This window comes from Bombyx mori, chromosome 7 (assembly GCF_030269925.1).
Source record: "Bombyx mori chromosome 7, ASM3026992v2".
Lineage (NCBI taxonomy): Eukaryota > Metazoa > Arthropoda > Insecta > Lepidoptera > Bombycidae > Bombyx > Bombyx mori.
This window is the reverse complement of record NC_085113.1, coordinates 2,421,374-2,434,478: the sequence shown is the minus strand read 5'-3', so window position 1 is coordinate 2,434,478 and position 13,105 is coordinate 2,421,374. Positions and strand designations below refer to the sequence as shown.

General features: G+C 37.2%; 1 protein-coding gene across 2 annotated transcripts; it reads right to left on the bottom strand.

Moving 5' to 3' along the window:
* Positions 1-8,441: 8,441 nt before the first annotated feature.
* LOC101744974 (uncharacterized) lies at positions 8,442-12,903 on the bottom strand. 2 transcript variants are annotated; one of them, XM_004923249.4, is made up of 4 exons: positions 12,516-12,903; positions 10,689-10,805; positions 9,672-9,764; positions 8,442-8,762 (listed from the first exon to the last, which is right to left on the bottom strand). In XM_004923249.4, exons 1-4 carry the CDS (start codon positions 12,756-12,758, stop codon positions 8,505-8,507), a joined length of 711 nt encoding a protein of 236 aa, XP_004923306.1. In that variant the 5' UTR covers positions 12,759-12,903; the 3' UTR covers positions 8,442-8,504. The 2 variants fall into 2 exon arrangements, with proteins under 2 accessions (XP_004923306.1, XP_004923305.2); XM_004923248.4 differs by having other exon boundaries at positions 10,632-10,805; positions 12,516-12,870.
* Positions 12,904-13,105: the final 202 nt, after the last annotated feature.

Below are 13,105 nucleotides of genomic sequence, written 5' to 3'. Positions count from 1 at the left end.
ATATAATCAAAATCTGTAATGACGCCATTTAAGCTGTTATTCCGAACTAGCGCTTTGCTTTTCCTAATGTCACGTGACCAACACGTGCTGACGGCGTCCTGTAAAACTCATCCAAATCATCTTGAGCTCCGCTCGCAGGTATCGACCGAAACAGTCGAGCGCTACTTAAATTGGAGTAGTTGGTCATTAAATCAATCATAGAATTCTAATTTGCGTTTTGAAGTTTGCGTTCGGAATACGTCGAAAACGTATTGCAGTTTAGGAAATTTTCATTTTTCGAAGTATTAAAATAAGTTTGTTCTTCACAAACGATTTGGTAGTGATAGAAATGATTGGTTTAGTTCAAACAATACTGGATTTATGTGGTAGTTTTAAAATGTATGGGCGTGATCGTGAAGAATGATTTTAGCGATCCGTCATCCATTGTTGTGTGGCGCGTGTACGACGTTTTATTATATCAAAAGTGTTAATGATGTTTAAGTTTCGCTTTTTACGGGTGGTGATTTAAAAAAAAAAAACTTGTTTACTACGATAATATTGTATTCTAGGTTTATATAGTGACATTTTTTTGGGCATCACGAATTGCGCTTTTTTTCCCTATTCGATGGTAGCCTATTTTATTTTATTTTCCGCAGGAGAAAATCGCCGGATCCCCACCCGCACGGCAAGTGGGGTATGTGGGAGTCGAACCTCACTAAAAACTCCTACCGCTCACAGCCGGCGCCCTACCCCGGACCGGGTGGGAACCCAGTCGGAGCTATTGAGACGGCGGGACAGGGTTTACGCAGAGCACATTACATCCATCCCGCCGTCCCCTAGACGCCGGACCGGCGGCCGCCAGCAACATGACCGCCGGTTCCGATGGTAGCCTATGAGACTATTTCAGTTACGCTCTGAATGGTAGGGAGCTCAGGAGGCCCAACCTGAAAGAGTTTGCAAACACTGGCCCGAGCAAGAGCAGTGCTTCGCTGAATCTACTGCCAGATCAGAATCGCGATCCTTTGAGAAGATCCGGCGAGAAACTCACTAGGTTGTTGGCGGTTGGCATTTACTAGATGTGGCTCGTCTGCTGTGTGCAGTAATAATTTACGTCAGTCTTTTTCTTGTTAAAATTCAAAGAGATTTGAAGAGGTACTCTAAAACAATGGCTATGTATCTAAAAATTAACATAGAAAGTCGCACTTTTAATGCTTACCAATAACAAGTCTGACAATATTAATTTTGAAAACTAACGATTGTATTACATAGAGTTTTTTTTTTGGTTCGTAGGTATAAAATCGCACAAAATCCAATGCGAACTAGCTATGTATTCAATAAAACCACAAATTAATAAAGTCCAAAGAACATTGACACCGTAGCAACTCAAAACACGTATTAAACTCAACTAGTAGTCCAGCAGTAGTCGAAATTCGACTATAATTAATTGAAATACTTATAGTTTGAGCATTATTATTTACTTCTATAATCACAGATTTCACCAAGACTACACTGTAGACAAATAATATCAAAAATAAACAATATTAACCTATTATTAATTTGACCACAGACTTTAAGCAATAACAAAAGTTTGACAATAAACAAATAGTATAGCATAGTAGTGTGTGTGTCAAATTCATGGTAGTGTGTGTAATATTTTCTTTATTGATTTAATGTATTTTTATAGCATAATTTAAAAAAAAAATTAGCATTGTGCACTCCTTCTCTATATTCTTTATAAATGTGGAAAATTTCATACTCCTCCGTCCGCACGATTATCGTAAAAAGGGATACAAAGTTTTTGCTTCACGTATTAATATATAGATAATTTTCTCACAAAATAAAGGTTCTTTTTAAAACGGTCGTCTAGTATTAATGGTTCGAAATTCGAACGAGACGCGGGAAACTTAATCTTCAGTGCAAAAAGTACCTATTCAATAGAACGATACAAAAAGTTAGGTTGAGTGATAAATTGACCTCCTCGCTGGTAATGAGCGCCTGGTACTTTTTGTTAAGAACTCAGTACTACAATTCAATTTAAATTTTATTATTTTACTCATTTTGGTCAGTGATCTACTATCATCGACCATCTTAATTAACATACCAGATGCAAATTTTTTATTTATTGCTTTAATGGATGGACTGTCTCACAGCCCATCTGGTGTTAAACGGTTACCGGAGCCCATAGATATCTACAACGTAAATGCGCCACCCCATGCGATATGAGTTCTAAGGTCTCAGTATAGAAATAACGGCTGCCCCACCCTTCAAGCCGAAACGCATTACTGCTTCACGGCAGAACTAAGCCGCGTGGTGGTACTTACCCGTGCGGACTCACAATAAGTCCTACCACCAGACAAGACGTCCTACCATTTATATTAGGAGCAAAATTTAATAATATATTCTTGATTCTTGCTCAATTATAGCCTCATACGCTTACAAAATCACCATTGAACACACCACATCATTACGCTATACGCGCAAGGGTGGGTGCAGTGATCATATACATACAACACGTGACCATTGTTTGTCGATACAAATTACTGACTTAAGTACGGATGGAAGAGTCCCTAAACGCTTTTCGGTATTATGATATTTGAGAAATGGTTTGTTTGTTAGATAGTTTTTTAGAAATGTATTAGAAAAACTAGAACTAGAAAATTATTTAAGACGGGCTTAATTAATTTCTCAGTCCTCCCGATGGGTCAAGAGATCGTTACCCTAAGTGAGTCGTCTATTATCAAAGGTGGCAATCTGTGCATTTGGACAAAAATTTTTTATTGATATTTCAATACAGATTTATTTGAATATAATCGTCTCCTTCAAAGAATACGGTTCAAAACCTGCATTAAATAAAGGTTAATAGTTAACCTGTTATTTATCTAAGATGTCGTTCCGAAGAGTTTTGTGACTGCCAATGGAATACAAAGTCAATAATTCGTTTTTCTGATTTACCAATCATTGTCCAAAAGTCAGATTGCCGCCTTTGATAATAGTCGACTCAAGTATCTATACCTAGTCAGGTCATAAGTATTGTCACACAGTAAAAACTTTTCTTTTAGAATGCTGGCCACAAAAAAGTTTATTAAATTCGAATTTCGAATTGTTCATGAAATTAAAAATGTATACTTTTAGAATTTTACTCATTTTTAAATATGGAGTGGACGCTTAAAGAAGACCGTGTTGCAGTTATTGCGTTGCATCGTTGCGGTTACGCGCCAATTCAAATTGTTAACATACTGAAAAATTTGAATATAACCAAAAGATTCGTTTATCGTACCATCAAACGATACAATGAAGGCTCTAGTGTAGATGACCAGGTCAAGAAATGGTCGCCCTCGGTCTGTTAGGACTCCAGCAGTGATAAAAGCTGTGAAGGCGCGAATTCAAAGAAATCCCAAACGTAAGCAAAAACTGTTGGCCCTTCAGATGGGGTTAAGCAGAACCACGGTGAAAATGGTGTTAAATGAAGACTTAGGGCTTCGGGCATATCGAAGAAAAACAGGACATCGTTTGAATGCTCGTCTAATGGACCTGAGACTAAAGAGATGCCGCGCTTTGTTGAAGCGGTACGCGGGAAAAAAATATCGGGAAATTCTTTTTTCGGATGAAAAAATTTTTACCGTAGAAGAGAGCTACAACAAACAAAATGATAAGGTGTACGCACACAGTTGTGAAGAAGCGAGCAACCGTATTCCGCGTGTCCAACGAGGTCATTTTCCATCCTCGCTCATGGTATGGTTGGGAGTTTCTTATTGGGGCTTAACAGAGGTACATTTTTGTGAGAAAAGTGTAAAAACGAATGCAGTTGTGTATCAAAATACAGTCCTGACGAACCTTGTGGAACCTGTTTCTCATACCATGTTCAATAACAGGCACTGGGTATCCCAACAAGATTTGGCGCCAGCTCATAGAGCGAAGAGCACACAAGACTGGCTGGCGGCGCGTGAAATCGACTTCATCCGGCACGAAGACTGGCCCTCCTCCAGTCCAGATTTGAATCCATTAGATTACAAGATATGGCAACACTTGGAGGAAAAGGCGTGCTCAAAGCCTCATCCCAATTTGGAGTCACTCAAGACATCCTTGATTAAGGCAGCCGCCGATATTGACATGGACCTCGTTCGTGCTGCGATAGACGACTGGCCGCGCAGATTGAAGACCTGTATTCAAAATCACGGAGGTCATTTTGAATAAACTTTAGTGTCATAAGAATCTATGTTTTGTTAAGTTCATTTTGGTATTTGAATGGTTACATAATGAATAAACTTATTTCAATTACATATTTTACATTAAACATGTTACAGAATTTATGACGTGACTAGGTATATTAATACGTAAAGCAAAAACTTTGTATCCCTTTTTACGAAATTTGCGCGGACGGAGGAGTTTGAAATTTTCCACACTTATAGAGAATATAGAGAAGAAGTGCACAATGCTAATATTTTTTTTAAATAATGTATAAAAGATACATTAAATCAATAAAGTAAACATTACACACACTACATACCATGTATTTGACGCACACACGTGCACATGCATACCTACTATTTATTGTCAAACTTTTGTTCTTGACGTCTGTTGTCAAATTGAGATTAAATATTTTTTATAGTGTAGTCTTGGCGAAATTTGTGATTATAGAAGTATAAAATACAATCATAATAGTGTACAAACTTACAATTCCAATTAGTTATAGTCGAATTTCGACTACTGCGGGACCTCTAGTAGTTATAAAAACACAAAAATAAAATTCTAAAACGTAATAAATTGAAATATTAGTGCAGAAAAACACAGTTTTGAGAAGAATCCATGAAACATGCGGCGGCTTAGTTATTTATTCGTCAACAATTTTTTTTCTGAATTCCCCATATTTCTCCTTGCGTTGTGGTTCTCAGTACTGAGGATCGTGACCTTTACGAAGCACTTTTGTTTGGACTATGTTCCTCCATTGCTTCCTGACCTCTGCGCATTGGTTAACGACATTGATGCTGGAGTTCAATGTCATCTTAATTTGACCGAACCAGCGCATGAAACTATGCTCCCTAAGCCATATTCTTTCCACTTTGCCGGTGATCAGTAGTTTTTCGAGATTTTCATCCTTTTTCTTCGGAATGAGACCAAAATACTCAAAAACCCTACGTAGGCAAGTGGTGAAGAGTCCTGTGGAAACGCCTAGTTCTTCTAGGATTGATGCGTTGAATCTGTCATTAGTCATCTTTAAAAACCTTAAAAAAATATATGTGTGGTGTCGTGGGACAACGGATAGGAACGAAGTTCCTTATTATAAAAATATTAATTTTAAGTTCTATTCGAGGTATAAAGAAAATAATTATTCGGGTATACATTTTTTATTATGATTTTTTTATTGATAAAAATAAAAATAAAAACTACTTTACAAAGTTATCAACTTTATTTTATTCACAATGGTTTATAAAAATATATAATATACAAAGAAACAGCTTCTCATTTGAATAATAATAATAACCGTCATCACGTAGACTTCATATTAGACACTGTATAGCCATTCTACTAAGACTACATAAATAACAAAAATCTTACGTTACGGACGTTTTTTCCCGGTTAGGGTACCCCTCCGCATCGTCCCATAAGGAACTTCGTTCCAAAAACCTTCTCAAAAGTGTACTTTCTTGTGTACACCGGGCGTCTTACCCGGTGAACTCGACATCGTCTTTAATTAATTTCGATCAACAACCGTATTAACGAATAATCTAAAATCAATTACGTGAGCTGTCGTAAAACATCCCCGTACTTCATTATCGTTAAATCATGCATAATAAATTCCTAATGCCCCGGTAATAAGCGCCATAATCCCCTGATATAAGCTGCTTGATCCCACAAAGGAAGCACCACTACGATTACAGTTGCCCAAAATTAGGGGGAAATGTGCGGTGATATTATAAAAACACAATTATATTTTGTTCTGATTTCAAAACGTTCAAAAAGGTTTTTGTTAATTTGGAACAAACTGTATCGATTAAATTTTTTAAAAATATGTACAGAAAGAAAAATTTTCTTAATTTTATTTCACTCATTATTGAGTATAGTAATAGCAAATCTCATATTAAATGATTATATCGAAGGTCAAAGATATCAGTAATTGAAGTCATTCTAAATAAGTTACTATGTTCGTTTGTATTTCAAACGTTTTCCCTTAGTCGGACTAACCAGCATACTATTTCCAAACCCGATCCATTAACGGTGCTTTTAGGTACCACAAGCACCGGTCACCGTCCTCGTCGAACCCGTCGCTTGCCACGAAGGGCTCGACGAGTAAATTAACCCATAGACACAGCCCACTGAGTTTCTCGCCGGATCTTCTCAGTGGGTCGTGATTCCGATTCGATGGTAGATTCTCCGAAGCAGTGCTCTTGCCGGGCGTAGTCTCAGCAAATTCTCTCAGGTTGAGCCCGTGAGCTCAGCTATCCGTCTGGGCATAGTTGGAATAGCCTCTTAGACTACCAGTGAAAAGGTATGGAAAAAAACTTACTACTTAACTAAATAAAAATATTTAAACTCATTTTTAATCTGTATGGCCAAAGTATCGGTACATACTTGATACGCGCCCAAATTTTGAGGTTAATCGCATGTCTTAGATTTACTCAATATCAAATAATCAAATCGGGTTGAAAATAGCTGAAATTTAACACCAACACCTTCATTCATTCGAAGAACAAGAAAGTGAAGAGAAAATGGAACATTAAGAAGAAAAAAACGGGCAAATAAATTTTGTTGTACAACTCAATCCTTACTTCAGATTTTCAAATACCATAATCCCACAAAGGCATTTGCCCCGTCGATAGCCCACACCCCGAGTGTCAAATGCTCATTATATTGTCACTCTATGACAGAACGTGCATATTAAGCCTCGCCTTATTGACAAACTTAGATTTGCTGTTATACGCGAAAATTTTATTGTCATTTTCTGACAATATACGGCCTGACCAGTATCACTCCGATTTTCTGGCTATATTAATATGAATATCCATATCCATTCTTATTAACTAAGAATAAATATACGCTCATATCGTACTGTTCGTGGCGAGAACAATTTCTTTTTCTTAGATGACAAATGTCATATTCCAGATGATTTTACAATTTAAACCATCAGTTTACGGATACAAACTTGCGAACTTTGACACGCCCATTGAATTTGGAATTCTATTGTACTGGAAATAGGATGAAAAGTGCTCTAAGCCTTTGTTTTTCGTCGTCACGATTAACAAGAATAAATCTTTAAATAGATAATTATGTAGAATGCTAATTAAGAATAAGCTGTAATATTAGTTTTCCAAAAGCATTATAGCCATAATGATCTGAATGAAACACTTGGCAAAAGAACATTGGTAATTTTGTTTGTACCAATTTTAATAAAACCAATATGTATTTGGTTTATGGATGAAAAAAAAACGTTTTTGAATATAGTATTAAATAAAGATGAAAAGTAATTACACAAAATCTAAAAACGGATTCAAGCAAAGCCGCGAACTATAATGAGTGCTGTTGAGGCAAGTCTTCAACTGCACAGAATTATTGGCAAAGGGTGCGAATCCGAATTTGCTTTGATGTCATATTAACCGCAGGGTGTCCGTAATATGATGTGAGGTAATTAAATTTTCCCATGGTCTTATGGGCAGACAATATCTCACAATGCGATATTATTTTTTTTATTATAAGGAGCGTGTATTATAATGAATGTGTTGCGATATAATTTATCGATAATTACTTGAGTCAAGGGAACATTTAGAATAAGCTGAGCCTTCGTTATATATTTTCCTAATAAATAAATCGAAAGCTTGACTCAATTTTTTTTAATTTTTTTTATTGCTTAGATGAATGGACGAGCTCACAGCCCACCTGATGTTAAGTGGTTACTGGAACCCATAGACATCTACAACGTAAATGCGCCACCCACCTCGAGATATAAGTTCTAAGGTATCAGTAAGTTACAACGGCTACCCCCACCCTTCCAACCGAAACGCATTACTGCTTCACGGCGGAAATAGGCGGGGTGGTGGTACCTACCCGTGTGGACTCCCAAGAGGTCCTACTACCAGTGATTACGCAAATTATAATTTTGCGGGTTTGATTTTTATTACACGATGTTATTCCTTCACCGTGGAAGTCAATCGTGAACATTTGTTGAGTACATATTTCATTAGAAAAATTGGTACCCGCCTGCGGGATTCGAACACCGGTGCATCGCCACATACGAATGCACCCGACGTTTTATCCTTTAGGCCACGACGACTACAAAAATTACTATTTATATTATTTAATAATATTATTTAATATAAAATTTAATTTAATTATTATACCTATACTCTTAGCTAATTGAATGTAATCCCAAAACAATTTATCATCATGCTCTCTTGAGCATACTAGCATCATACTCTTGCATGTCTCGGCGGATTAAGCTGCTTATTAAATAAGTTAAAAAAAACTCGTAAATAGCAATTCTATATTCCAAATACAAAACACTGATACAACGTTATCAAAAGAATGACACATTACTCATACGCCTCATCTTCTTCGACCACATCCCACAAGAATCGACTATTAAACTCGATACTTTTCGATCTGTCCAAAAATCGATTATCCATATCGATGTGATTAGATTCGTCTGTCAATTTATCATCAATCGGATCCGGTATCGATTCTAGGTCATCTTCGAGAAGCGACGTCACAGATAATAGTGTTGAATCCGTAATGTTGAACGTGTCACCGGCATCTCCGCTTTCGGGCAGGCTCCTTGTTGTCCCAAGGGTCTGAGAGAATTTAAAATATTGAGATTTGAAAAGATTTTCTGCTACTAAACCAACTGAAGGAAGTACTTGTAGTAGATAGATCTTGCGTTTGTACCGCAAATGAGATTTGAGAATGGGAGTTTCATCCAGGTAGGCATGGGAACTTGGGGATTTAATCCCAAGAATGATTACACCCGTTTAGTCATTCGTTATTAAGTAGAAAATGATAAAACCAGTCCAGTCTACATTAGCAAGCATTTTCACAGCTAATTAATATCATTATTTCAATAAAATTATACTTAAACTTTATGTAACTTAAAACTTTAAAACTAGATCTATTAAGGATTATACATGGTAATTACGGTACACAAATAAAGGGGGTACAAAAATTTGTTCAACCCACAGTCTTCAATTTTCCGCATTTCCACATTCCCTACAAAGCTATTATCTTTAATTATCTTTATTAAAGTTATATCGAGAACTTATTTATAAATAAATAAAAAAGTATAAAAAAACTAACAAAATACGCTTTTATAGAAAATCCAACTAAAAAATAGAAAATAAATTTTAATAAATTTGATTTCAAAATAGTGTAAAAGAAAAAATGATTTTATTGTAAAAACCGTTTTCTATTTTTTAGTTGGTTTTTTATATAAAAGCGTATTTTTATATTAGTTTTTTTAACTATTGTTTATTTTTCATTTTTTAGTTGAATTTCAATTTTTTTAATTATGTGTTGTCATCGGTCCATAATAGGTATACCGAATTTTGAGTTAATCCGACGTTTTGAAGGGGGTCAAAATCATGTTCAAAGATTCCGTTACATACATACGTCTGAAGCTAATAAAAGCGTATTAAACTTGGTAAGGACCCGTGAATATTACATATTCTTACAAGCTTTTTCAAAATCGAAAAACCCAACGAACTCACATCTATTATGGCCATGTGTAGTATTGGTACTTCTAGCTTCAAAGGCTTGATTTCTTGGGGTTCTTCGTCCAAGTAGGAAAAATCTGTAGGTATCTGTTCCAATGAAAGTTAATGCAGAATGTATATTGAGTATAAGTGCCCTTTTTATTTCACAAACGGGTGAATAATCTCACGGCTTTCCTCTTTTTAAATGGTTATCGAAGCCCATACACAAAACAACGTGTATTAGGTCACCCACGTTGAGAAGAGGCAGGTAGAAATAGGCAGGGCGATGGTTATCTACCGGTTAGGGCTCACATTGTGCTTTAACAACACTAATTATGCAAATAATAATTTGAGTGGGTTTCATTTGTATTATATTATCACACGATGTTAATCCTTTACTATTGGAAGTCATTCGTGAGCATTTGTAAAGTACGTATTTCAGTAAAAATATTGGTACCCGCCTGCGGGATTCGAACACTGGCACAGTCGCAGGAGTTCACCGGGCGTGTTATCATTTAGGCCACGACGACTTCCTAAATACTAGAGATGGATAATCAGGATGTACCAGTAACAGTTCATGAAAGATAAGATCTCTAACTCAAAAAGTAAACAAAACGAATACTTCTGACCTACTCCTTAAAAAACCACATAGCAATATCAATTTGCGGTCGACCAATAATAAAATATTTTTTATTTATTTATCTACCCATCTAAGTAGGGTGGACAGCTGACATGGTGTTAAGTGGTTACTGGAGCCCATAGACATCTACAACGTAAATGCACCACCCACCTTGAGATATAAGTTCTAAGATCTCAGTATAGCTGCAACGGCTGCCCCACCCTTCAAACCGAAACGCATTACTGCCTCACGCCAGAAATAGGCAGGGCGGTGGTACCTACCCGTGCGGACTCACAAGACGCCCTACCACCAGTACCTCGTTCTCATAACTACTTTTAATTCAAATTGAACATTACTAAGCGTGATACTGAATCGAGGGGATATTTTCGTGAGGTCATTAAAGGCGCCGATACCCTCCGCAGTCGCCATTTCTCTAGAAACTCGTTTGTCTGACGTATGGCCTCTTTGCTCTCATTCAGTAACTCATCTATACGATCTTTGGCTCGATACTTTTTGTACTTGTTTAAGAACTGAAACGTAACAAGGAAAATATTAAGGTACACACACACACACAACCTAAAATATATTCCTGAGTAAAAATTCGTCAATCTATATTACTTTATGTTAGTCTATTTCGAGGGGTGAAGGACTATGTGGTTCAAGCGACATTTCGCTTGACACGTGACATTTATCTATGTTATCAAAGGTCCGTTTTATTTAGTACTAGCGACCCGCCCTCGCTTCGCTTCGGAAACTTTAAATGTTATTATTGGTAGCCGAGTCCCGCGATGTTACCCGCGGTTATTGTCGTGCCGCGGGTGACGCCGCATGTTAAAGCTAGTCTAAAAAAAGGAGCCTAAGTTACTCCATATATCATCAGCTACCTATTAGTGAAAGTCTCATCAAAACCGGTCCAGCCGTTTCAGAGATTAGCGGGAACAAACAGACAAAAATTGTAAAAAATGTTATTTTAGTGTATGCACCGTATAAATATTTATATGCATGTAGTAAAAAGCGGTTATTTCAATAATACAAACAGACATTCTAATTTTATTTATATGCATAGATTAGGATCAATAATTCAATGTTTTTAATCTAACAAATCGAATTGGATTCAAATAGCTGAAAGAAGCATTTTTCATGGTATTTTTTCCAACTTTTAAACTTTAAATGGCTCTCCGGTAAATATTCAAAAATGTCGCTTAAACCGAATAGCCTTTCACCTCTCGATTTTTTTATTGTATCATAAATAAGGGCTATACGTTAATGATAACGTTTCTTTGTCAACAACAGGTAGAGATACAGTTGATCAGAATTCACACATTGATCAGTAATTCACAGATTTTTCTGGTTAATTATTGTGTGGTATTAACTAGGAATGGAACTACCACGTTTCTTCTCGGGGTGCCGTAAAAAGATACTAATGCTTTCCCCTGTGAATGCTCAGCTGCATTCTCAGAGTATCACTCCGACATACCGCGATGGCCGACGGGTATTTTCTGGTCTTTTAGCGTATTGTAAGCCTCTAAGACTTATCCCGACAGGTTGACAATACGACCTGACTTTATAATATTATATTGCTCGATATACTCCTAAACAACACTAACTTTAATCTGAACTGTATGGCCGTTGGTTTTAAGGTGCCAATTACGACAATACTTTGTCGTGGCCGCTGGAAACTACATACCCGACCCTGTAGACCGAATGGTAAACCGTCGACGTCGCCCAAAGCACGTCATTACGGATCCTCCTGATCCATTAACGGTGCTTTTAGGCACCACAAGCACCGGTCACCGTCCCCGTCTAACCCGTCGCTTGCGACGAAGGGCTCGACGAACGAATTCACCCATAGACAGCCCACTGAGTTTCTCACCGGATCTTCTCAGTGGGTCGCGTTTCCGATCCGGTGGTAGATTCTGCGAAGCACTGCTCTTGCTAGGGTCAGTGTTAGCAACTCTCCGGTTGAGCCCCGTGAGCTCACCTACACACGCTAGGGTAAGCTGACATAGCCTCTCAAGGCTATCAGCATAGGTAGGGGAAAAAAAAGACATACCGCGATGGCCGACGGGTATTTTCGGGTCTTTTAGCGTATTGTAAGCCTCTGAGGACTTATTCTTACAGGTTTTCAATACGACCTGAATTTACATTAATATATTGCTCGATATACTTCTAAACAACACTAACTTTAATTTGAACTGTATGGCCGTTGGTTTTAAGATGCCAAATTCGACAATACTCACGGCAATAGTCAATGACAAAACCAGTATTTCGATGAATATGACCGGAATGCTAATCGGATTCTCCTTGCCAACCAATTGCGTTTTTTTCGCCTCCTCTCGCAATGTTTTCTTCACGAAACAAGCTATCTTGCAGAATATCGTTTGGAACATATCAACGAAACCATTGCCTAACAAATAATCGACCAGGAATAAACTTAAAAAGACGAAAGTGTACATCAAAGTGCTCAACGTTTGTACCAGCATTTTGATTTGGCGAACGGAAAATTTTAAAATTTTGTTACTTTCACATACTATAGCGTGCGGCACGTCGAATTTGTCAGTGTAAAAGTGGTGTAAAATGAAATTAAGTCAAATCATGACATCTTTGACAGGTGTCAACGTGATTGCTTATTTTGAAATGTAAATAGAACACGGCTTGCCTTTTCACGCCGATTTTTTTTTTGTGGCTTGGGTTTGTGAACGAACTCAAGACCTACCTGGTGTTAAGTGGATGTCACCCCTTCAAAATGGAAAGCATTACTGTTTCACGGCAGATATAGGCAAGCTCTTTACAAAACGCCCGATATACTTGATTATGATAATAGCTTTTA

Excerpts from the sequence above, each read along its gene's own strand:
- LOC101744974 (XM_004923248.4), bottom strand. The coding sequence starts at position 12,758 with ATGCTGGTACAAACGTTGAGCACTTTGATGTACACTTTCGTCTTTTTA. Across the intron at positions 9,765-10,631 it reads TCGATTCAGTATCACGCTTA|ATACCTACAGATTTTTCCTA; the intron begins GTAATGTTCAAT and ends TCATTGGAACAG. Across the intron at positions 8,763-9,671 it reads TACACATGGCCATAATAGAT|ACCCTTGGGACAACAAGGAG; the intron begins GTGAGTTCGTTG and ends AAATTCTCTCAG.